This window comes from Squalius cephalus (assembly GCF_949319135.1).
Source record: "Squalius cephalus genome assembly, chromosome: 4".
Classification (NCBI taxonomy): domain Eukaryota; kingdom Metazoa; phylum Chordata; class Actinopteri; order Cypriniformes; family Leuciscidae; genus Squalius; species Squalius cephalus.
In genome coordinates, this window is record NC_137125.1 from 49,777,113 (window position 1) to 49,804,273 (window position 27,161).

Consider the following 27,161-nt stretch of genomic DNA (forward strand, 5'->3'; position numbering starts at 1 on the left):
TGGATAGCTAACTGATGTGCTGTGGCAGTCCTGGATGGCTCCGCACGCTACACACACACACACACACACACACACACACACACACACACACACACACACACACACACACACACTGCTCTATATACCCACTGTAAACAGAAAGATGAATTGGATACTTGCCACTGGAAAGTCTGGGTATCTTTTTCAATTATGAATTTTATGAGGAATACTGTTCTGCTCAAAGTCGTCAGCTAGCTTTTAGTATGTTTTATTTAGTGTTTTATTTGACTATTTATAGTTTATTTATTTATATTGTTTATTTTGTACTATTTAAATGAAGCTATCTGACATACAGATATTTACATACTTTACATAAGACAAAATAATCCTACAATAGTTAAAAAAAAATTATACTTGTACGCAATTACAAAAGGCTGTTAACAGTTTGGCGTAAAGTAAAATCAGATCAAGAAAATATGCAGACAGTAGCTGGGTTTCCACCCACATATTTTCACGTAAAAATGCTGAATGGATATGGCAAGATGATAATAATAATAAAAATAATAATACATTTTATCTTTTGCTTATCATTTTTATTTTTTTATATTATGTAATATTTACTATTATTTTACAATTTTTATTATGTATTATTAAATTATTATTATTAATGTATTATTTTAAATTATTTTTTAAATGATATAAAAATGGTATAATTAAATTGTATAATTAATAAAAATACATTTATAACATAATAATTTGAATTAAGTAAGAAATTTACTTGCGATTTCAATTGGTGCCATTAATGGTGCAGAAATGACACGCTGTACCTTTAAGCCCGCGTATAGTTTTCCTCATCTGCCTTAGTCTCACAGACACACTGATTACAAACAGGCAAGCTTTCACACGTTTAATCTCACCCTAAATGAACCTCTCACCTTCCTTCATCACCCTCACTCATCAATAGTGTGTGTTTGGGTATCTGTGTGTGTGAATGTGTGTATGTTTCTTGTTTACAGTTAGTCTGTCACCAGTATGGCCCATTGGCTCATGCCTAAGGCTTATGTATACGTGTGTGTGTGAGTGTGTATGTGTGTGTGTGTGTGTGTGTGTGTGTGTGTGTGAGAAAGAGAGAGAGAGAGAGAGAGAGAGAGAGAGAGAGAGAGAGAGAGAGAGAGAGAGAGAGAGAGAGAGAGAGAGAGAGAGAGAGAGAGAGATGTGTGGTGTTGTGTGTTTACAATTCTTCACTCACCAGTACGTCCTACTGGCCTGAGTCTAGCGCAGTTGTGTGTGTGTGTGTGTGTGTGTGTGTGTGTGAGACATTGGCGCCGTCTGTCTGCTGTGGAAAACTAGAGCTCTATAAGAGGCCATGTTCCTTTGACTAAGGCTTCTGTCAGTTCTATTGACCTGTGTGGGTCACTGTTACTGTAATGTCCATAACAGTTCATATAGTTAATGAAAGTTTTACGCCAGTTGTTAGGTCTATTTATACATATGCATGAATAATCATATGCAATAAGCATCTGCATAAAATCTAAAAGCAATCTGTCTATTTGTCTGTCCATACCTCAATATGTCTATCCCTCTGTCTGTCTGTCCGTCTCTCTGTTTGTCTATCTATCAGTCAGTCAGTCAGTCTGTCTGTCTGTCTGTCTGTCTATCTCTCTATGCTTCTGTCTATCCATCCATCTACCTATCTATCCTTGTCTATCCATCCTTGTGTCTATCCATCCATCAGTCCGTCTATCTATCAGTCAGTCAGTCTGTCTATATGTCTGTCTGTCTATCTCTCTATCCTTCTGTCTATCCATCAGTCAATCTGTATATCCGTCTGCCTGCCTGAATCCATCCATGCCTCAATCTGTCTATCCATCTGTCTATCCATCCTTATGTCTATCCATCCATCAATCTGTCTATCCATCTGTCTATCCATCCTTATGTCTATCCATCCATCAATCTGTCTATCCATCTGTCTATCCTTCCTTGTGTCTATCCATCCATCAATCTGTCAATCTGCCAGTGAATCTATCTGTCTGTCTATCCATCCGTAAATCTATTTATCTACCTGTCTGTCTACCCACCCCTTAGTCTGTCTGTCCGTATGCCTATCTTTCCATCCATCAATCTGTCTATCCCTCTATCTGTCCATCCATCGGTCTGTCTGTCTCAGTGAGAGTTGAAATAGTAAGTGCACACACAGAAGGAAACAATAAAGCCTGATGGCTATGAGTCGTCAGAGATGTGTTTCCATTATCGTTATTTTTTCTTCACTATTCTTTTTTTATAGTTGTGTCTCAAACATTCCTGGGAAAGATTGACTATTGTTTCTTTGGAACCCTGTTTAGTTTACACAGTTATAAACTGAGTTTCTGCTCCAAATGGCCCAGTGCCACTGATAGAGTCAGAGCAGCCTAACCTAGTGGACGTAAACCCTTCACTTTCTGTCATCTCTGTTCCCACTCTGGATGGAAATTAAATCTGGATTATTACAATATCAATCCCCCTCATTTGCTTGCATTTTATTTAGTTTATTTTTTATTTTTTTCTCTGGAACGTTCCGTCCCCGTGTTCTTCTGGCCCGAGCTGTCCAGTTTGAAAATGAAGACTTGGCGCCTGATGGGATTTTAAATATGGCACAAAATGTCACCTCATGTTGTGAAAATAATAACCTTGTAAATTCTTTTTCAACCGCTGATATACTGGCGATTGTTGGTGGGTTGTAAATTAGGACTTTACTTTTTTTTCTGCCCGGCCAACAGCCCATCGGCTTCTCTGGACTCGGAAAGGTAGAAGTAACCAGTGGGTTTGGCAGTGTAGTGTGAATGAATCAGAACCTTTCCTAAATATTTAAAGGAATAATTCACCCAAAACTGAAAATCCTGTCGTTATTTACTCCCTTTGTCGTTCCAAATCTGCATGCTGTTATTTTTCCCATAAAACAAGAGGAGAAATTTTGAAATTGAACTGTACATAGTGACCACATCTGTCAAGCTCACAAAAGGACAAAAAAGTCCTATAAAATAACATGCATGTATGTAAGTGATTCCCGCCTATTCTGTGTGACATGACGGTCTTCAGGTCTACCTACCTGTCTCTCTGTCTCGTTCTCTCTCTCTCTCTTTCTGTCGGGAGAAAATCATTAATGCATTGGCTCACCCCGGCGCCACCCCTACAGTTCAGACGCTGGTGGAGAAATGCAGGCTGATGATTTATGAGCACATGAGAGGAATACGACCCAAACTCACATGAACACACACACACGCACACACACAAATGCACACATACACACACACACACACACACACACACACACACACACTACAGTCCTTTTTACACATTCTGTACACATTGATAGAGACATCTTCATCATTTTGAACTTTTTATTCATCAAAGAGTCCTGAAAAAAAATGTGTCATAGTTTCCACAGAAATATTAAGCAATACAGCCTTTTTCAACATTGACAGTTCAACATTTGAACACCGATTCAGCATATTAGAATGATTTCTGAAGGAGCATTTCTGAAGGTTACATTGAAGACTTGAGTAATGGCTGCTTGCATTACAGGAATATATTACATTTCAAAGTACATTAAAATAGAAAACAGTTGTATTTCACAATATTACTGGTTTACTTCATTTTTGATCAAATAAATGGTGGTGAGCCGTTTGGTGAGCGTAATGAGATTTTCTTTCAAGAACATTGAAAAATCTTACCGAACTCAACATTTTCAAAATCTCTCTTCACCTTCTTTTATTCTCTCACTTTCTGTCCTGTGAAGGATGACAGCATTTAGAGAGAAAAAACAGTAAGGATAAACACTGCTGATTGACCATTAGGTGGCAAATGTGTTTATTTGGATTGTGTGAGGAAAGGAAGTGAGCAAAACGAATCCACTGTACACACGCACACACACACACACACGTGTAAGTGTAAGTAAAGTGTCTTAGACCTTTCACTCGCACACACGGCCACCCGCTCCTGTCCCGAGTCCCCAGCAAACATCCTGCTCAGATGGTGGAATCCTGCAGGGTCACGGCAGAGGTCAAAGGGCATTAGCATGTGCGTATTTTTGCTTGTAGTCCTAGAGATGATGGGGTTTTTTTACATAAAAATGGTGATGAGTGACGACTTAGTACTCTTTAAATAAAGAGTTTTGAGTAGCATGTTGGAAAACTATTTCAGTCCGAAACTTTCTCTGGGCCAGTTTTAGGGTGGAAGAACTTTGATTGAACTGTACAAAACACACACACTCGCTTACAAACACATGCACATATACTGCAGAGGTGCTGACAGCAAGTGGGCACTGAAGGTCTTGCCCACCGTCTTCCGCTGGTTATAAATACTGTGATTAAATATTAGCTTTTCAGCTGAAGTGAGCTGCTGCATTTCCTCTTTTGCTCTGTTTTTATAGTTTTTTATGCCTTTTCCCTTACAGTTCAAGATGTAGTTTGACTGTGGCAGGTGGAGTCATGTTGGGAAGAGGGATGGACTGGCTATAAGGAGAACCGGAACTTTTCCCTTGACTTGCGGGCCAGCTGTCAAAACTTGTTTAAATATACAAAGCAAACGTTTTGAAGCCGACTCATTTAAAGAGACTTCTCCCCCCAAAAGCGTGGATCATATTTTTTTGGATTCTGTCATTATGCCTTCTAAAAAGTGGGAAAAGCACCATAAAAGGATAAAAAAATTATCCATATGACTCATGTAGCACATTTCTAAGTCTTCTAAAGTCATACAGCTTTGTGTACAGACTCAAATTTAAGTCACTTTTCACTGAGAATCTGCTGCAACTGTAGCATTGAGTTTGTGAACTGGATCAGTTTAGTTTGTGTGTCATATAATATTGTATATTAATTGAAGAATCATTTATAAAATCCTTATAAAGTTTACTTTTTGATCACCTGACTCCTTAACATACCGTTCATTCAAAAACCAGTCATTCAAAATATAATTGATATGGTAGTATGTTGTATAGCTAAAACATATCTAATGTATAAATATATAACATATTTAAAAATTGTCTAAAAAAGTATTACAGCTGGCTATGAACTGGAGCAGATGATAGGCTGTATTTTTTGTTCCAGTCCATCCCTGGTTGGTAGAAGTGTGCAAGATTAGAGGTGTCCTGATACATGTCCAGCTCTGTTTTTTTTTTTCTTCTTTTCTTTCTTTTTTTCAGATTCTCTTTCTCCCACTTTTGCTATCTGACTCTTTCCTCACTGAAGAAAACAGCTGCGTTATGTCAGAATAGAGGCGTAAAGGCTAAAGTGTGTATGCTTGCCTCAGTGTATGATCACCAGCTATTTGTAAACCTTTATGTTGAGGGAGAGACAGAAGTAGAGAGAGAATAGAAACGCACATAGACACCGGGATACTGTCTCTTTCTCCAGTCACAGTGACATCAATAAGGGTCACTGGGTTAGCCGGGGAAGGTTCCAGAAAAAGGCCCACTTTAATGTTAACCGTAATTAATAAGCTTGTGTGTGTGTGTGTGTGTGTGTGTGTGTGTGTGTGTGTGTGTGTGTGTGTGTGTGTGTGTGTGTGTGTGTGTGTGTGTGTGTGAGAGAGAGAGAGAGAGAGAGAGAGAGAGAGAGAGAACTTGTGACGAGCTGTTAAGAAAGCTTGTGTTTGAAGAAGAGATTGGGGAGGGTTTTTTGGAAAAGGCTGTTTTCAGTTGAAGGACATCAATGGTTGCTGGTGAAAAAAGAGCCTCATTGAAATTCATGGCTTAGTACCTATAGCATTGTGCATTTGGAGAGAGATTGAAAGTCTGACAGATTTCAATTAAAATGGCATTTACAAGAGATGGGAAAAAAGGGGGCCTGAGGCCGTGTTTGTGTATGCACTCATATATAGTTAACTGGTTTTTACTCAAATTCATTTGTTACATAAAATGACAGACTTGTCAAACTTTGCCAAATGTGCCAAGATTTTAATGTAACCTTGGAGAACAGCTACATCTCTTTCTGTTAGCAAGACTATTACAGGTGTCATATTGTAATCATTTTCATAATTAATAATATTAGTCACAGTTGTACAAATTTTAGCAGGTTTTTACTGTTGTTTTTTCTGCACAAGTTGCTCATGTTCTGAACTGTTAATTTCTAAAGATCGAGGAATTTTGAATTAACATTGACCCCTTGAATACAGTTAACATGCTAACAGTTAACATGCTGGACAATTTTACACATCAGAAGCAAGCTAAATCATATTTGGAGCCACTGGGCTAAAACAAAACTTTTCCACCCTTATAAAGAGTTGTTGGACCATCTTAAGAGGTCTTTATTTCAAATTTATCCACATTATGTTGACGTTCAGAGCTACAAAGACAGATTCCATCCTATTCTCTCCATCTATGGACATATGAGACCGTTTTGTCGGGCCAGAAGAAACGCCGGGTTAAGCTGTACTGTAATTGGTGCATAAATTATTATACCTTAGATTTTAAAAGGTGGCTTCTCTTTTGACATTGCATTTGGGGTTTTAGAGCACTTATTTTAAGTGGTGGGTTTATGAGTAACAGAGCGCATGCACACACAGAGTGTATACTGATATTAAACACACGTATGTGCATGAGCCTGCTGTCTTTTTCTCTCACAAGCACTCACTTAAAATTTCCCATAATTGCCATTTTCTCTCGCATATTTCCTAAGTGCTGCTGTGGATGTACACAAATGGAGGAATGACAGTCTGAGGTGAAAGAGGTCAATATTTTGTTTCCTTTCCTGTCTGTGTTCTTGTGACAGCTGGATGGCATATTTAAAACTTTAGCCGGGCAAAAGGTCTTATTTTATCTCCAGCACTTCCAGTTAAAACCCTATCAAACCCTGTGCAGCCCAATCAAGTCTCTCACTATATTAGTCTGCCAATCACTGACATAGAGTAATGGTGTTTAAAATGTTTCAGAGTACTTCACACTCTCACACCGTTGGGTGAGAATTGTGGCAGATCTCTTTGTCGTTTAAAGGTTTGATGACCTCTCCAGAGTCCACGTTAATTAGGCACATCAAGGTGTCCTCTGGGACGCCGACAGAAAAGCAGCCTACTTTAGGCTCTGTCCTGAGAGCACTTAGCGCTTCTGAAGAGGCTACAGAGGGGGCAGAGATGCAAGAACCCGCCATGTTTCCACGGAGACTTGCTTTTGTGTACATACACATTCTTTGCTCATTGTTTGGCCTGAAGATGAGGAGGATGTCCATTAGAGAAGCCCAACAGTTCCTTTCTGTCATTCCTTGTCTGGCTCTTTTTTTTTTCCGGGCTTTTATGTTATCATTTTGTTTAGGAAACTTGGAGGATTCACTCAGGACGGTGAGAGATGCTGTGTTAGATAACCGTTATACTCTACTTATGAGATCAGAGAAAAAGGAAAGAGCAAACTGAAATTTGTCAATTGCTGAATTGAACATTCTGTCATTTTATGCAATGTCATGTCGTTCCAAAAACCTGCATGATTTTCTGCCGTAAAACGCAGATTTATATATATAGTTTGTATACAGATAGATAGATAGATATACTAGTAATATAGTACATAAAATATGTGTGTGTGTATATATATATACTGCTCATATTTCCTTGCAATTACATTCAAACAGAGTTTTGAACAACACTGACACCGGCTGACCCGTTGAGACAGAAAAACATGATTAAATTGTTGAGCCTTGAGCTGAACTGAAGAACCAAATCATTCTGATTCATGAACAGGAATTAGAACTGTTCTTTCATGATACATTGCTCTATTTATAAGAGTAATGACTTAAATGGTCTATTTTCACACATAGTCGACATATGCTGTCAGAAGATTTGGAATACAGTGCACAGGTTGAATGGACCTCTTTTTAACGATACTTTTAGGACGCATTTAAGCCGCCCGCCATATTGGAACAGTCAAAGCCGTATAATTTTATAATAAATAATAATTTGAATAATAATTATAATTGCATTGGAAAAAATCTATATGTACTTCATAATTTCACTTTTTTTCTTCCCTGGAAGAAAGAAAGTCATACGGGTTTAGAACGACATGAGGGTGAGTAAACGATGACAGAATTTTCATTCGTGGGTGAATTATTCCTGTGGGTGAAACAGGAGGAGAGATTTTGCAATCTCAGAAGAAAATAGGATTGTAGATGTTTGCTGAGCATGTTGTCCGTGGAGAGAGTCTTTGTGTGCGCTTCCACGGGTCAGCCGGTGTCAGTGTTGTTCTCTGTGTGAAAAAAAGGTCCTGTGGCAGAAACATTAAACTAATTTACACCACTCATAAAAATCACACGCTCATCTCCAGGAGCCTGCCAGAGGAGTGTTTGTAATGGAAGATTACATGACTGTAACTCAGGTTTCTCTCTTTCTCTCTGTCTTTCTTTTGCTAGATGGGATGAACTGTATGAATAAGGAACATGGCTGTGCCCATATCTGCAGAGAGACTCCCAAAGGTGGTGTGGCGTGTGAGTGCCGTCCAGGATTTGAGCTGGAGGAAAATCAACGTGACTGCAAATGTATGTACCAACTTAGCAAAATATTAATATCATTGCTCCCTCTATCTCTCAGACTCCTAAAATTAAAAAAATGTGCTTTGTTAGTTATGTAACCCCTAACCAGAATATGACACGACACGACTGGATGTGAGTGTACATCATTTTAAAACATTTGTCAAAAATACTACTCATTTCTTCAGGTGTAAAACTTTTGGTCACACTTTAGATTAGGGTCCAATTCTCAATATTAACCAACTATTAACTACGACTTTTGCCTCAATACACTCATAATTACTGTTTATTGATAGTTAGTAAGGTAGTTGTTAAGTTTAGGAATTGTGTAGGGTTACAGGATGTAGAATATGATCATGCAGAATAAGGCATTAATATGTGCTTTATAAACAGCCAATATCCTAGTATTATGCATGCTAATAAGCAACTAGTTAATAGTGAGAAATGGACCCTACACTAAAGTGATCCCAAACTTTTTAGTGAAGTAAAAAATTCTACTTGATGTACATTTAAAATGGCAACATTAAAATTAATGTAGCTACAAATTATAATGTCATCATGTATGTATTGATCTCATTCAAGTTAACAACACTTGTTTAGATTCTTTTCAAGTGGTATGAAAAATCCCTTAGTTTTTCCTTATGACCACAAGTGGCTTCTGAATATCCATCTCAAAGAAAAACGGCTGGTGGCATCAAAGCTAAACAACAGGTTTACAGATTGATTTTAGTCTGTCCTCTAATACTGATCTCTCCTTAAACAAACCACCTTGGCCACTGATCTGTCAAGGACTTATAAGTTATAGTGCTGTGGCTCTGGCCTGAACATCTGGAGAACTTTCATCTACGATTCGTCAGTCTTCTATTTTTAATACTAGTGGGAAAATCGTGGACCAAAGTCCTTCAAACTCCTATTCGTCCAAGTATTGTACAGTGTATTAGATGTGGAATATCTGGACAGTCTCTTTGTCCAACCAAAGTCCTTTGACATCCACAAAAGAAATCGGATGTGAAGCCTATTTATTTTGCTACACTACACGGTTCTTTATTGGCATTAATGGTTCCATAAAAAACCTCTAACATCCATAGAACACAAAAGGTTCTTTATAGTGGAAAAAGGTTCTTAAATGATGTTCATAAAAAATAACTGTTCGCTGAAGGGTTCATTAGGGAACCTTCTATAGCATAAGCTAACCTTAAATAAGCTGAACTTATTTTGCTTAACTTGAGTTTGTTAAGTTTGTAAAACATGTTGTCATAACTTATTGATCATATAATTTTTTACAGTGTATGTGTACCTTGATTAAGGGGTGTCCATGGCGGAACACTTTTCTTTTTAGCCCTCCTCACAGTTCTTGTGTGTTGCCAGTGACATGTAACTATGGAAATGGTGGTTGCCAACACTCGTGCGATGACACCGACGTGGGGCCTGTGTGTGGATGTCATCAGAAATATGCCCTGCATTCGGACAGCAAGACCTGCATTGGTAAGTCAGACTCTCTCTCATACACACACACACACACACACACTGCCTGGTCTTTTATATACGTTTAGCTTTTCTAGCAAAATTCTTCATGGAAACCTCAGCCTTGTCGTATTTACACAATGAGCGCGAGGTGAGTGAGCTTTACCAGGGTTATAAGTGCAGGGCTGTGTCTGACAGATTGGACAGAATGTTTGTTGAAGATGTTTTTGTAGGCCGGTTGAATGGTCCATATCTCGGTTTCCGCTTTGAGGGTCCCGGTACACTGCGGTCAGAGAGTGCATTGGGTTCTGGCACGGCGAACCCCAAAGATTGGCCTCACGTCTCAGAGACGAACACCCCACACTCCTGCCCATGTGGCATCCAGGAACGAACTGCTTCCTTGCGGTTCAGGGATCTATAAACGTATGCATGTCAATTGTAGCGTCCTCCCCTCATGAAGCAAAACTTTAAAGGGATTGTTTGCTCAAAGATGAAAATTCTGTCATCATTTACTCACCCTCATATTGTGCCAAACCCGTATGACTTTCTGTCTTCCGTGGAACACAAAAGGAGATTTGCACGTCTCTTTTCCATACAATGAAAATAATTGGAAGCTGTTGAGCTACAAACAGAGAAGCACCATAGTGCTATTTGCACAATAGTCTCAAATCACATTTGTGTTCACAAATGAATCTGATGTGATCTTGGTGTGGGGTTAATGCTCCATATTTGAAAGTGAAGTGAAGTGTAATCAGCCAGTATTTTGTTAGCTGTGCATCCCTACTTTTTTGCATATTTTGTAGCTTGACAGACACTTTCATTATGTGGAAAATAGAAGTGTATATTTGGCCAAAACAATTAAGGGCTACAATAATGCATTTATTGGTTTGACGTCAGTGATAACGACAGGAAAAGAAAACTCATGTTTCTCATCTGCAAACCTCAGCCCATGAAAGCATTAAATCCTTGTGGTACAGGAATGGCGGTAATTTCCAGTGCTTGCTTTAGCAGTTAGTGGCTAATTCAATGATGGAAAAGCCCATTAGCTGTGACACTCGGGGAGTGACACAGCTAATTTGGTCATTCATCTTCTCTTCTGGCTTTCATGCTCTCATTCTCTCACACACACGCAGCTCTGTGTGACTATTAGGGCAGAAAATGAGACTTCTGATGTATCTTGCTCTAGCAAACGTGCATAAGTCAGAGAAAAGGGTGGGTTGGGTGAGAGAGAGATGTGTGTGCTTGTGTCGGTTTGGGAAGATGTGCTTGATGATGGAAATTTCATCGCTGAACTCTCCGTGTGCAAAACACATTCATCATTCTGATAATGGTGGAAAAGCCAACCAGTCGGCACATGGAGTTCTGCCATATTTGCCGAAAGGGAAAACTTTATACGCCATGCGGGTATGGCTGCATCCAGGGGCAATACTTCAGAAATGAAGAAGAAAAAGGTTTTTCTTTCTTTCTCAACTCACTCTTTCTTTTTGAAATTCGGGAAGACAAATGAACCGCTGCAGGTAAGTTTCATTTTTATGCTTGTTTTCTTAGGGTGAACCTCATGGCCTCTGCAATGTTTGACCGGCTTTTACAATCTGTTATGCCAGCATGTGTGCTTGAGTTAAGGAAAACCTTCCAAAGAGCATCTTTTTTTTTATGTCATTTGGCTCTCAAGAGTCTTTGCTGTCTCCTCAAACTCCTCCAACTGAAGGCCAGCTACCACAGCATTAGCCGATACAAAGTTTCTTTCAGTTACGAGAGTACATATACCCTAAATTTAACATTTAGATCCGTTGGTATCATTACTCAAGGTGTGCGTAAGCGTAAAACCTTCCAGACAGGGTGTATGCACATGAACTGGGACTGAAACGTTGTAAATGTGGGGATAGAGACTTTGTAGTTGGCAGGTGGGTTTAGTGGGCTCACATGGGCTTGTGAGCCAGTGAAGGGTCATCAGTCATGTGAAGCGCACAGGAAACACATTTACACTCCATGTTACATGAGTTTTACCGCACTGCGGTGTGGCCAATCAGATCCTCACACCCAGGCCAAGAAATTCCAGTGGCTGTAGTGACGTCAGGCACAGGCACATTTAAAGGCACGGTATGTAATTTTTTGCAGCTAGAGGTCGCATATTCAAAACAATAACAAAGGCGTAGCTTAATAATGCTGTAGTAGCGTGGAATAGAGACAGAGCGCAACGCGTCATAATCTGAAGACCACGCCCACCCAGGGGGAAAACAAACCAACTGTCCCCATTGACTTTGCATTGCGAGAGGCTGCCTCCTTGTCATTTCTTGCTTCTAAGAAAAGACAGAATAATGCCTAAAAGCTGCTGTGTGACAAGGTGTACAGCAAACAAGCTAAGGAACCCAGAAATAAGTTTTCATAAGCTCTCGACCCCAAAAAACGAGCGTTTGAGGACATAAAAGTGGATACAGGCTGGAACGAATGGGTAAATTGTGGGATCCTGACACTCAGTATGCACTAAAAATACACTACGTGTGCAGTAAGTTAAACATTTGGTCACTGGTGAGTCAAATATCCAAATGTCAGCTTTATATATTATATTTCTGTAAGATAAACTATCCTGTTTTGCCGATTACGGTCTCCTCCAGCGGGCGTACGTTAGTTCTCAGAGGAATGAGACACGTGACGCTCTGTCTCAACTGCCTGTATCCACTTTTATGTCCTAAACACTCGTTTTTTGGGGTCGAGAGCTTATAAAAACTTATTTCTGGGTTTTTTTAGCTTGTTTGCTGTACACCTTGTCACACAGCAGCTTTTAGGCATTTTTCTGTCTTTTGTTAGAAGCAAGAAATGACAAGGAGGCAGCCTCTCGCAATGCAAAGTCAATGGGGACAGTTGGTTTGTTTTCCCCCTGGGTGTGGGCGTGGCCTAAATGCGCTCTGTCTCTATGACGGGAAAGTGAAGTAGCGTGGAATGATGGGAGTTGTCGTCTTCACCTCCACTGCCGATGTTTTCTGTTGGTAAAAGTTATCCAAACAGTTGCTCACCTAATAAAACACATGAAAGATCAGCATCTCTGTCCAGTCGAAGTTTATCGCGAAGCTCTCTCCATCTAGGAAATGCCACGCCGATACTGATCCTTGTTTTATTTCTCCTCTTGTCCCAAACTCTTCTTGGGTCATTTGATTCACCCATGTGTTCACGTTTCTTGGAGTTTTCTTTGGCGACAGAACCTGCTGCAAATGATAATGAATAATCGACTGTGCGAAACAACAACAGAGTGGCGTGCTAAACGAGTAGACGCTACAGCAACTACTTCCGCATTTATTTATGAGAATCACTGTGTTTCCATGTTTTCTACGGCAGTAAAAGCAGAAACCGGGGATAACGCGGACATGGCGCCATTGGCAGGCGACACAATGACACGGGACGTTAAACTTGCGAATTTCTCTAGATTTAAACATTGTTGGAAACATTTGGGATAATGTATTTACACAAGTGAACAAAATATATAACACTGCTAGTGGTTTTCGGATATTTTAATGCAAAAATCGTTCATATTGTGCCTTTAAAGGGGCAATTTTCTAATGTTGTGCCAATCTCGTTTGGAAAGTCGTTTTGGAATCGTGGCATGGATGCATAAGCTTATCATTTATAGTCATACATGGTTGATTTGTTTGCAATCTAAAATGTCCAATAACAGGTAGTTTACCAAGGTAAAATAAATACTTTTCGGCTTGTCATTGTGATCTCAAAATGGCGGTGCTCATGAGGTGACCCACTTTGTGTAGAAAACAGAAACTTTTGTCTTTAATGTACAACTACATAAGATGAACTCAAATCATTCAGTTGAAACAATTTTTTCTTATGCTACTGTAGATTTTGTGCAAAATGTTTTAATGAAGTACACATTTATAGGGGTAGTTCACCCCAAAATTTAGTTCTCCTTTACTTACCATCATGTCATTACAAACCTATAAGATATTTTGAAGAATGTTTTTGTTTTAGACCCCATTGGCTTTTATTGTATGAGAAGAAAATATACTTTAAAAAATATATGTCTTCTTTAGTTTTCTGAAGAAAGTCATTTCTTCTTTTCTGAAGAATGTCATTAAGAAATGACAAGAGTGTGAGTAAATGACACAATATAGATTTTTTGGCGAACTATCCCTTTAAATGTTATCATTTACCATCATTTAAATGAATATGAAACTGTTAAGCAGCTTTATTTTGTATGATTGTGTCCTGACCGATCATGTTTTGCGTTACACTGTCAACTGACACAGTACACACACATTTCCCCTGACCACAGAAACATAAACGCAAAAGTTTGTTTTGTTGTACCTGCTGATTGCCGTACACTGGATTGGTTCGCCTCTCTCTGGCAGCTTAGAGCCCGGAGCCAAACTCTATCCCATCAAACTCAATCAACTCTTCCTTTCCAGCCTCCACGGAGCTACACCAAACGGCCGCGGGGACCAGACGAGGAGTGTAGAGACTGCTCCCACCTCATCCCTGTCTCCCTCCTCCTTTCTTCCTCTTCTCTCTGTCTGTCTCTCTGGACCCTCGCTGTGGTCTGTGTGTCTAGCTGTGCTGTGTGGGTCTGGTCTTTCACTGTGTTTAGCGCTCCTTTAGGATCCCCCTTTCGCTCCTGTGTGTGGCGTGTCCCTGCTCTTCCTCCTGCTTCTCTGGTGAAAGTTACTGATTGCCTGTCTTGTCTGCAATTTAAAGAGTGATTCTGACTGGAATAAAGTGGTTTATAAGCAAATCTACTAACGAATGCAAGAAAGAAAGTGTAAAACGGGTTAAACACACCTCTCAATTGCAGCCTGATCAACGGGAGAGCCCCCACCAATCAGAAAACAACATCCCCTCTGACCAGCCAATCTGTACACCAGTCCCGCCCCCTGCCTGACCTCTCTGAAATCAGCCAGCCAATGGCATCTTCTCGTTCTTGTCCCCCACAACAAGCATGAACCAACCCTGTCTGCAACCCTGAATAAAAAGAGTCACTAAACAATGCCTAACTGGCCTCCTCTCCACTCTCATCTGTCACTCTTTTTTCATTTAGAGCGTCCTTCTCTCCTCCTCATGCCAGTTGCATGTTTTCCTGTTGCCCTGCACTATCGCTTTCTTCTTTTACTCTTATCAGCTCACTTCCTGTCCTCTCACACTAACGCACGCGCTGTCATTCGCCTGCATGATTTTGTCCGTGTGAAATATCGTTCTTTTTCATTGTTTTTCCTTCTTTATTGGTTAAAAACATTAATAGTAACCCCTGTGCTTTTTATGGTTACTGTAGTCACATTAGAGGTAGTGGATTATTGATTATTTTCTCCTTTGCTTATTTATTTATTTATTTAATTTCTCTGTGACATCGCACTCACTCCAACCTCTGATTGGTGGAGTCCTCTAAAGAGGCCAGTCAGAGCCAAGTCTGTATACATGCAAATCATAAACACAGAAATAGACAGATTTATGTAAACACGCACATTCAATGTTTTTCTAGTGTCCTCCAGTGACTAAAGAGGGGAGGACAAACATACTTTCAGTGCCTGATGTTAAAGGGAGTGTTCACCCAAATATAAAAAATCATTTACTTAGCCTCATGTCATTCAAAACCTGTATGTCTTTCTTGTGTGTAACACAAAAGGAGATGTTATGAAGAACGTTCATGCTGATTTTTTATTCCAATGAAAGTAAATGGGGATAAATGCAGTCAAGCTCCAAAAATGACTAACAAGCTCCATAAAACTAGTTGCCAGTCTAAATTTTTACTTTGTACATTAAAATACGGCACATCATCAAATATGGCATTTTGACACACCATATTTGAACACAAATGCATTGAGGTTAAGCAAATGATGACAGAACTGTAATTTTTAGGTGAACTGTCCCTTTAAGGCAAGCATCCACACCCTGATTGGCCCTCCACCCATTCAGGATTGGCTCCTTTTGTCCCAGAACCCTGCCCCTTCCTCTCTAACACCAATTCTGTGCTTGTATCTGCATGCTCAGAAGCCATTACCCTCCTCACAACACTCGCCTGGCAATTCCCTACGCTCGGAAAGTGGTTTTCTGCATTTACTCGACTGTCCAAGCCAGTTGTAATGTGTTCCATAGACAAACAGGCAACCAGCGCTGCCCCAGACTCTGTCATTCATCCACCTCTCGGCATGTCCCACCTTCCTCTCATGGACCCCACCATGAGACCTCCATCCTTCTCTTGTCATCTTCCTTTCAGCTCTATCTTTGTCACGGAGTGTTTTTTTTTTGTGTCCTGTTTTGTCATCATCTCATTATCATGCAGTTTGTCTTTTGACTTGTATCCATCCTTCCCCTTCTTCTTTCTCTGTATCCCTTGTCTCTCTCTCTCTCTCCCTCCTCCACTGCTCGTCCTCTCTATTACTGCGGTAAACAAGTGGCTGTTTGATATGGAAGACGAACTACAACGGAAACAGCGTCTTATTGTCAATCTCTGCCCCTCCCGTCCAATCCCTGTCCCCCTTTTGTTAAGCTCCTCCCACGTCCCCATGTTCGTTTCCCCCCTATTTCGGGAGATCTTGATATTCTTTTATTTATCTGTTTGTTCATGTGATTAACACTCTAACAGGGTTATTTGCGCTTCTTCATGGCTTTACGCCTCTTGGCTTTGGTTTGGGCTCAAACGCCAAGGTGGTCAGGCAGCCCGCGTCCAGGCGTCCACGTGTCGCCAGAGGCGGGTCGGCCTGTAGCGGGGCTGTCTGTGCGGGCGATGGACATTGGGCTGCACATTAACCTACTCCTCCCTGTTTGTCCCCTGTCACTTGTGTTTTAGAGAAAGATGAGGCTGCAATTGAGAGCTCTGAATTCAATACCACGTCAGTAGCTGATGTGGACAAGCGGGTGAAACGTCGTCTACTTATGGGTAACTCTTTTCTTCCTCTTTCTATGTGTTGCCATGGCGCTTGTGCTTCTACCCCCTCGTTTCTTTCTGTCCTTTAGTTTGTTTGAGTTGCTTTCCTTTCCTTTGCCCTTCCCCCTGAGGTCACTCGTTCGATATTTCTGTGTCTGACCCTCCTACAAATTAGAGAAATGTCCCTTCAAACATGACAAGGTTCCTTTTGCACTCTCCTTAAACTGTCTTCAACGCCGCCGCCTCTTCTCTTTGACAAAAACAACACAACTAACAACTGACCGCTTCCATCCACTCCCATTTCCAAAGACGGAAACAAAAAACAACACTGGATTGCTCTACACTGGATGATAAACCAATCCCCGCTTTTCCAGTCGAACATTTCACTGTATGACTTCAACGTTAGTTGTAATTTTAGACAGTGATTAGTTGAACTGGAGGAACATTTGTGGGCTGAATACTGAACAAATAATGGCCAGATAATTTTATGGAGGAAGAATGACATGAGAGTTGGTCCAGAGGGTTTCCACATCATAGGAGGCTGTGGGCTGTGGTGAACCACCGCTGAAGATGCCTGACATCATTTTTGCGCTCTATTAATAGTATGTGTTCTTAAAAATTAAATATCGGCATTTATCATCTGCCCTCATTTATCTTCTGTCATCTGTTCTCCATAAACGTAGTGTCTGTAAATTTTCTCACCATTAGAAATGTTTTTATTTTCAATGCTCCCCCTCTTTTAAAGTCAACATGAAATGCCAAACCTGTTTTACTTTCGTAATGCAACGTTGTTTCCAATTGAGCAAGATTCAATGAGAAAAATGTAGGGTTTGATTTTGACTGGTCATGAGAAAATGGGTGTTACATACCAAAATGGACACAAAAAGAAAGAAATATACACAATCATTCGGAAGTTTTTTTTGCAAGCAACATATAAATGAGAAATATTTGCAAAAATGTAATACCTTGTTACTTCCGAATGATTGTCAATGAAAAAATTAGACTTTTGCCCATATATGGGTGAATTTCTTGACCATTTGACTGAAAAGAAAGTTGTAGAGGCAAAGCAAGTGTTTCTATTGGAATAATCTGAAATAATCTTTTTATTTTAACGATAGTGTGCATTGATGAATCGTTCACATAAGACCAGATTCTGAAAGTAAATAGGGTCGTTTTTGATTTTGTGTTGACTTTAATGTGTCTTTAATGGGGGAATGATAGTTTCAAGGTGCGGAAAAGAAATGCAGAATAAAGTTTTAGTTTCCAGTCCATCTGCTTCAGTTAGCTCTCCTAAGAGAGAGAAGATAACTCACACAGACTCGAACTTCAGAAATATATCAGCCATTTAAATATTTATCCTTGAATTCATGAACCAAGTCCAAGATGTTGTCAGACAGACAACAGATCTGCCTTTGTATGGCAAAAAAAACAACTGTAAAGTATACTGTAAAATATTTGTGAGGACAGACCAGACACCTTTATTGAAGTTTTTTTTTGGTTGTTTTTTGGTTGTGGCTAAAGAATATAAGTATGTTTTCAAATTATTATTATAACTTAAAAATAAGTTATGTTTGTGACAAAAAACCCAACTCCATTTAAAACTTATCAATGTGAATTACATTTAATTCTATCAGGTTAAAAACGATTTAGCCAAAGTATACTCAGTCCAGTTTTCAGTTCATACATCTCTCACTACTGATTGCTTTTGACAATTTTAGGTACACCCAGGAACCTGACGACACAGAGATTTTTCACCCTTTATCACCTTCTTGATTCTTTGATCATTTCTGAAATAGTGTCTTTGGTTTATGAATTACTTTCTCCTCCCTGTAGTAGCTGCATTGAAGAAAGACCCAATGTTAACCCTCCTCTGTTTCTACCTCATTTCAGTTTGAGTTTGCTTCCCCCCGTGAGTTGAGATTTCATTCAATTTTTTCCCGATACACATATTCACAAACTGTAGCACTTTTTGACGTGTATGCACACTAGATCAAACCATGAACTGTATGGAGAGATTGTGAAGGGTTTTGAGAGTCACATGTGATGTCATCACCATCTTACTCACTGACCTCATTATTTCACCCGTCTAAGATCATATTCCAAGTTTCATAATGCACAAATGGGCCCGTTATTATGACAGATTCACACAAGTAGCTTGGCTTTGCATGTGAGTGTTTGTGCAAGTGTGTGTGTTCTATCACACAGGAGCCACAGGAGAACGCTAGATTTGACACTCGGTGTTCCCGCTTCATCCTGCCCTCCTGTCACAGCTGAGGCCAACAGCACCAGGATGTGACCGATCCTGACATATTAAACTGGAAAGTCGGTGTCAGAAAGAAAGCTGCTATTGTACCTAGGCATGATGGGAAACCCAGAGACTGGAGAAGAAGAAGAAGAGAAAGCAAGACACAGAACACAAATAGGTGTTTTAAAAAGGTGGTCACTTAGCAGAAAGGGGGGAATTGAAGGAATTTGATCTAAAGAAAACTGCCATGTGTTGGGCACATGTGGAAAAGGGCCTGATCTCTGATTCGTTGACCTCTGGAGCGTGATCCAAATAAATGTCACACACCTCTGGGCAGCTGTCTCTCGGCTCAAGTCTAGACTTCATCTGAAAGTTGTTGTAGGCACCAAAGCTCTAGATGTGTGGAAGGTCTGTGTGGTTTCCTTCACCTCCCAAAGAAGGGCTTCTTTTCAGCACTGGGACGTTCAGTCAAAATCTCTCCAGTCATCCGTGGGCTTTTAGTTTTAACTGGCCATTCGCCAAAAGGAGCCGGGAAACCCGATCATGATGTCTGAGGAATCTTCATCTTTCGTTGTGGAGTGATATACGTATATATAAACATACAGATCCATCAATCAGAAAGGCACGGCCATTTAGAGTTACCACACCCCTTTTCGAGAACTTTTGGTGCCGGTATTTGGTGTAGTCATTCACAGCTAACTTAATCAAACCCTATTTTGTGTGTACGCACATCCCATGTACATGTCCCTGGGCAAAAGACGGTCCAGCTGTTCTTGGAGCAGTTGAAAAGCCCATAGCATAAAACTCTAATAACAGGGACTTTGACATGCTTAATAAATCATTAACTGAAAGCCACTTCACCCACTCCCCATCCCACAGAAGAAAAAAACGTGCTGTTGAAGATGAAGATCTTCTACGCCTTTACTCTTTTGTGTCCTCAACCAAATTGCCTTTGGGTCTTTGTCTTTGATGGCTAACATGATGGCTCAAAGATCCCGTAACTGTTCCCAAATGGACATCTTGGCTTCCAACGTGACCTGGAGAATCAGACACAGTGTACTAACCAGGTGTGATTATGTGGGTATGGTCCAATCAGAACATGTCTGATGTTTAATATAGTTATGTGGAATGAGAGTTTGGACCAATGAGATTTCACAGTGGGCGGAGCAACTGACAAAACTTTAAAGTGTCACACTGTTGTTACACTTTATTTTAAGGTGACGTAGTTACATTGTACTTACTCAAATAAGTCAAACTACATGCACTCACTGTAGAGTTACGGTAAGAGTTTTGTTTTAGGGTTAGTTACTTGTAATGTATCATTTACTGTTATTACTATAGTAAGTACATGTACTAATGTGTAACAACGTCACCTTAAAATAAAGTGAGACCCAAATATGTTACTTTTTTTTATTGTTGCATAAAATGATCAATAAAGCAATGTTTCATATTTGAACTCAATGAATGTGTGATGGCATCACATATAAGATGGAACTCTCTGAGTGTTTTAATATTAAGTCTTAAAATATTTCATTTTAAGTTTTAATAATCAAAACATGTTCATATTCATGCCTCCATAGCAGTCTTTGGCCCATGTGCATCTGAATGCAAGTAAAACACAATGTTTTCCAGTTTAACTGCTTATTTTGACTTTCTCTCCACAGTCATGTGACAAGACTAACCCTCCGCTTTCCACCCTCCACCTTCAGAAACGCTGTCCGTTTTCTGATTTCCCTTCTATTAACTTTATCCCCAGGGGAAAAAAAATCACAACTCTTTCCTTTTGTTTGTCTTTTTTATCTCACATTTTGACTGACTAAGTAGCCAAGGAAGTCTTTATCTTTGGCTTAAGGAAGGGCAGAGGGATGGTGTTATCAAAAAGAATTTAAAATCCAGCTTTTTTCATGAAGTATTTGTTTCATGTCTGTCACGAACCTTGTCATCCTACTAAGTTCGAGGGCAAAGTGCTGTATTAGTTTTGTGATTCCTTTTAACCTACCAACTGCATCCATTGGGATTCATTATTTACATGCACCTTTCCCCAAAAATAGTTGCGGTCAAGCCTAGCTCTCAAAACGACTGCACATCCTCACTTAGTTCTTAGTCAACACTGTCTAGTGACTTTCAAAAACTGTTGAAAATTGATTTCTAATTGTGTTTATGCTCCCTTACTTCCTCTGTCTGTCCCATCCCGTGTGTTTATTTACCCAGAGACCTGTGCGGTGAACAATGGAGGTTGCGATCGCACCTGCAAGGACACGGCCACCGGGGTGCGCTGCAGTTGTCCCGTGGGCTTCACCCTTCAACCCGACGGCAAGACCTGCAAAGGTCAGTGTAGATGCGTGTTGTTTGTATATGACTTGTTTAAAGTTGCAAGGAGCATGTCCTGATTTCCTCCCTCTGTGTGCTTCTGAATGTCAGGGAACAATTTGAGATTTCCTGTATTTAGACTGCAAGGCTCGGATTAAATTGGAGACACGTTATTAGATGAATTCTTTTGCTCAAAATGGTCAGGTATCGGCGGATGTGTGGGGGTGTGTGATCCCAAGCCAAGACCAACTGGCTTTACGTCCGTTTGTCCTGTCGTGTGGAATGGGTCGGTGATGGCCGTGTTGTTGTTGCTTTGGCTGCGAAGCATTTCTCCTTCCGAAATTCCAGCTTTGACGTCAATGACCAGGGGTTTCAAAGTAAAACTGCCGCGTAGTGATCTTGGCATGGGATGATGGTGGGTTCTCTATAAACAAACACACTCAAGAACTCACTGACCATACTACGGTCCAGGAGACCTGCACACTTAGAGATTAATCGCTTCCTGTTCTTCCTTAATTTGATGAACGAGTGTGTGAATGGGCACCTGTGGGTCACTCCACTAGAATGTGTCTGAAATTGGCAGTTTTTTCTTCTTGTCATTTCCCTGGGAGGTTGCCATACTGATGAGGTGTGGTCATGTGACCGTTTCTTCAAGAAGGACGAGAATGTAGCACGTATGTGCCTAAAACAGCCCCATCTGCGCTGTACAGCGAGACGCCTCCACAAACCAACCACTGTTTGATTAGTGAGGATGTCATACAAAACCACACACACATATAAACACACATGCAGAGCGCCATCCTGAGGTTTGAAGACCTCTAAAGACCTTTCTTTTCTTCTTTTAGAGATGTGTTTCCTGTTGAAACAGGACATATTGAAGGGCTTTTTTATTGTTGTTGTTAATAAATATGCTTTAGTTTGCATCACAGCCGAGAGCATGATCTGCTACTGAAAGCAAGCATTTGATTGGACAAAAATATGCATACACCCCTCTGTGCAATAAGAGTCATCAATACTGTTTAGTAGAAATGTTAATTTATGCAATTATGCAAAAAAAATCTGCTATACTTGCTTGAAAGAAAAAAACTCTGGTGAAATCTGCCTGAGCTGGTTTGCATGTTTTTAAGCTGGTTTATGATGGTGTCCCAACATGGTCAAGCTTGTCTTTACCTGACCCGCTGATAAGTGGCTGAAACCTCTTTAAAACCAACTGGGAGACCAGGTAAGACCAGCAAACCATTTTAAGCTGGTTTAAACCAGGGAAACTTTGTCAACATTCAACAAAGTGTACTTTTTGATGAGTTTTAGTGGGATGGCTTTAAAGGGGTGTTTTGGGTACCTCTGTGTTCGTATGATAAGATGGATGTTGGTCTGGTTTGGCTGTGACCCGCCCAAATAATTAGGCCCGCCTCAGGGTCTGCCTTCATAAATCCAGCACAAGGTCTTAGATCTGCTCACTGACACGCCATTTATCACGCACGCACTCATGCACTCACACACATACTTTTGGGTCAATTATCACAGGTGTGCTGTGCCAGTGACCACTTATTACTGCCTGTTAGTGAACTCTGTAAAAATAGCTTGTAATCAAGCTCTTTAGTAAATAAGAACAAGGATGTTACATTAGACTCTAGCTGTGAATGCTAGATCTCTAGACGTCTCTGTTCAGTTAGGGAGCAAGTGTAAGTAAGCAGTGATTATAGAGCTTCTTTTGATCATCGGTATCAACATATGAGAGGATGGTCTGAAGCCTCTGACTTAAAGCTGATTGGCTGGAGATATAGGACACGCCCCTAACAGGCTTAATAGAGCTCAGTAGTGACCATCTAATTTGATACGGCGCTCCCTCACAGCATTATGGGCCAGTATTTGTATTTATATATTTTTTTTATTTAATTTGTTAAATAATTGAAGATATAAATTTCATTTTTAAAAAATATATTTTTAATTAAAATAAATGTATACAATTTATTATTTTATTTACAGTGAATCAAGGTATTTATATGGTAATACTAATTTATACAGAAATATACAAACATGTGTCACATATGTAATATCCCATGCATTTCCATTTCCATCAATAATTGTGATCTCCAGCAATATTATAATGGAAATATAAAGCAAATGACTTAAAGGGATAGTTCACCCAAAAATGATAACTGTGTCATCAGTTACTCACCCTCAAGTTGTTCCAAACCTGTATGAATTTCTTTATTCTGAACACAAAAGAAGATATTTTAAAGAATATGGGCAACCAAACCGTTTATGGGCCCCATTGACTTCCACAGTTTTCCTGTAGCTCAAACAGTAGAGCGTTGGCGCTTGCAACCCCAGGGTCCTGGGTTCGATTCCCAGGGATACATACAACAACCACTTCAAGCTCCAAAAATAACCATAAAATACCAAGTACCATAAATGACAAAAAATGTATGACTGAACTGACTGTAAATGTAGGTTTTTATTTAGTGAAAATAAATTCACTAAAAATGTAAAATGTAATGGGGAGATAAAAATATTATGGAAGTGAAATGGGGTCCATCAACTGTTTGGTTACCAACATTCTTCAAAATATATTCTTTTGTGTTCAGAATAAAGAAATTCATACAGGTTTGGAACAACATGAGGGTGAGTAAATGCTGACAGAAACTATCCCTTTAACTTTACATCTTTAACAGGCTATCTGATGCTAAGTCGGTTAGTTTTAAGCCTGTGGAAGCAAGGACAGATGAAAGCACAATAATGATAGGTGTTCAGCCCTCATATGTAATTGGGATGTAAATGTTGCGCATAACAGAAAAGGCACAAGTGCCACTTATGTAATAACCCAGGCGACTCTGCGCTTATACCAACGTTAACCACAGACTAAACAAAAAAGTGCATCACACAGAGATCACGCTGCTATGATAAGTGTATGTGGGTGTAGATGTCTACAAGTGACCTTTCCTAATTTTTCCACTGTCATCTTCGCTTTACTTCTCTCACACTTTCTTTCCCCTCCTCAGTGAGTGGTCTTGCAGGGAGCTGCCCAATCTTGCCTCTGTGACATAATCATTTCAATAAAAACTATTTAGGGCATGTTTAAATGCCTGAATTTTATAAAAGGCCCTTCATCTGCGATGACAGACAGGAGAGCTTGGCCAGTACGCTGACAGACGCTCGCTCAGTCGCACGCGGGAAGATTGCGAGCGAGGGAGGATATAGAGAGTGATTGAAATGACTGCGAACAGTTTCCAGATGTTTGATTAGAAGGTGTGTGTGTACGGTGTCATCGGTGGAAATGAATTATGGGAGTGAACAGTTTGTCTTGTGTTCGTGTGCTCATATCTGTGTCTGTGTGTGTATGTTTCCTCGGTCCGGCTGATGGGACCCCAGGCACGTCTCTGCTGGCCTGCATACTTTTGTGTTTGGGACTCAAATAGCTTGAAAGGAGTTTAGATTTGGTCTTCCAGGTTACAGTTCTAGTACTAGTAGCTGATGGACTAGCAATAACCGTGCTAGTCTGTCTGGTTTTGACAATATCTTTTATTATATATAAATATATACAGACATACATGCATACATAAACACACATAGTCTGTGACTTGTTTCAGATGTGGAATGAATTGCCTTATTTCTACATTATTTTTATTTATTTATTTTTTGCTTTGGAATAATATATACTGATTTGAATGAGTGTGAAATTAATTCATTAAAATATCAATTTATGAACACACTATATATTATTATTACATTATCCTAATAATAATAATAATAATAAGAACAAAAATAAAAATAACATTATATATATATATATATATATATATATATATATATATACACACACACACAGTATAGACACACATAAAAAATATATATATATATTATGTGTGTCTACATATAGCCTATATACTGTGTGTGTGTATATATATATATATATATATGTGTGTGTGTGTGTGCGTGCATGTGTGTGTAAACTAATAAATGAATAACAATTTATTTTATTTTATGTAAATTAATAGGATTAGGATATTTTTTTTCTTTTAGTTTTCCAGGCAAGTATAATTTAAATGTAAAAGGCATTCAGTTTTGGTTGAGCAAAACAACTAGATGCTTGTTAGAAGAACTGTAAATTCTCCTTTGTTTTTTTGAGTTAGGTCTTTGAATTTTGGATTGCTGAAAATCTATGCACATTTTTCACTATTTTCCTGCGTTTTCTGTACAAGATTTTACAAAGATGACGGTCTATTATATGATCTGTGATGGATTGCTTTTATTAGTCAGACAATCTCTTCTTGTCTAAGCAGGTGATTCTTGAGCAAAAATAGATAAGTGGACCAGCGGCTGGTTGCATACATTTTTTTTTTTATGTGAGTTACATAGGTAGAATGGTCAAATTTGATATCCCTTACTAATTGCTAGCTGATCAGACTGTTTGATCAGACACAGTCTTAACTAGTGGCTATGTTTATGCAAGTGAGGATCTTATGATGTTCTAGGGTCTTTTCAGCAAGCTCACCTGTCCTCACAGTCACCAAACAGCACTGTGAAAAGACCAAGCTGTCATACAGCAGGCCTGTTTTCTCCATCAGTTCTCCTTTTTTTTCTCTCTCTCTCTCTGTCGGGACACCGAGCTCTATTTGTATTAATACACACAGAGCCCAGTAATCCTCACAATAGCAGCCAGGCGGCATCACCTCGGATGACACCGGGCCCGACGGACCCCCACGCGCTCCGAAGAGTTTTAGTGTCGGGGGCGAAATCACGCTGGTTTTTCCTGGCGGCTCTGGACAAGCAGTGCCTGTGTTATTACATGGCAAAATCCCTTTATGAACAAAGCAAATAAAACAGGCCATTTAAATCTCCAAAAAATACACTGGCGCGCTCAACGGCGCATTTCTCAGAGATTAGCTAGCCTGAGGTGAGCAGCCTGAAAACAATCTGCAAAAACGCTCCTTTTGTTGAAAACTCTGTCCTGACTTATTTGTAGAGGTTCATGTTTCCACAAATGTATTAATTTTAATTGCTTTTTTCTCTAAATATTTGGTAAGGCTACACACATCTCTGAGTACAGACCTTCGCTCCAGAGCTCATGGGGATCCCACATTCTTCTTGCAAGCTTTCTTTCTTTCTTTCTTTCTAATCAGATCAAGTTAGCGCAGCACTTGTTTTATAAGCGCGTCTCTGACTGCTGTGTGAGTGTTTACTCTCCCGGTTTCCGATCGAGAATCGATGTAGATGAATCCTCTCAGCCTCTCAGTCTTCGCCCCTGCAGTTGTTTATCATTTACAGATGTGAAAAATGTCCAATGTTTGCTTAAACTCAAAGCTTATTTAGTCCCATTAAACTTCATTATGTGGAATATCATTAGCCCCCTGCCTGCGCTAAGGAGCCATTGGAAAAAAGTGCATGTGTGTGAGAGTGTGTTTTAGGGAAGTGCGAATGCTAAATCACTGTTAAACATTCCATTATGTCATTTGCACTATAATTAGTTTTTATTCTGTTAATGAATCCGCATGATGTTAAATTGGTTATCAAGCTGCATACACCAGCTCCCTGAAAGCATCTTTTCAATGCAAAGGTTCTGATGATATATGTGCGCTTTATGTACTGTAGAACATCTTGACCTGAACACATATCTGACAGGTAGACAGGAAATAAACCGTCAGAGATGATAAAGCACTTCCTTTAGGTCATGGAGACCGACTGACCTCACGGCTCAGGCTCACACTTGCTTTTATTAGACAGGATAGGTCTTCTGATTCTGGAGACATCTGAACCATTGAACTCTACGGAGAGGTTTGATGTTAAAACACACAGATTGAGACAAGAAAAGTAGATATTA

The 27,161-nt window shown here is 39.7% G+C and overlaps 1 protein-coding gene across 2 annotated transcripts in view; it reads left to right on the forward strand.

Annotated features, from left to right (window-relative positions):
• The window catches only part of scube1 (signal peptide, CUB domain, EGF-like 1), a 67,785-nt gene that overhangs the window by 23,077 nt on the left and 17,547 nt on the right, over positions 1–27,161 (forward strand). The window contains exons 5-8 of one of the 2 annotated variants that reach the window (XM_079868624.1): positions 8,343–8,468; positions 9,828–9,944; positions 16,708–16,797; positions 21,242–21,358. In XM_079868624.1, coding sequence (XP_079724750.1) covers positions 8,343–8,468; positions 9,828–9,944; positions 16,708–16,797; positions 21,242–21,358 — 450 coding nt within the window. The remainder of the gene's footprint in view (positions 1–8,342; positions 8,469–9,827; positions 9,945–16,707; positions 16,798–21,241; positions 21,359–27,161) is intronic. The other variant, XM_079868625.1, reaches the window with a different exon arrangement.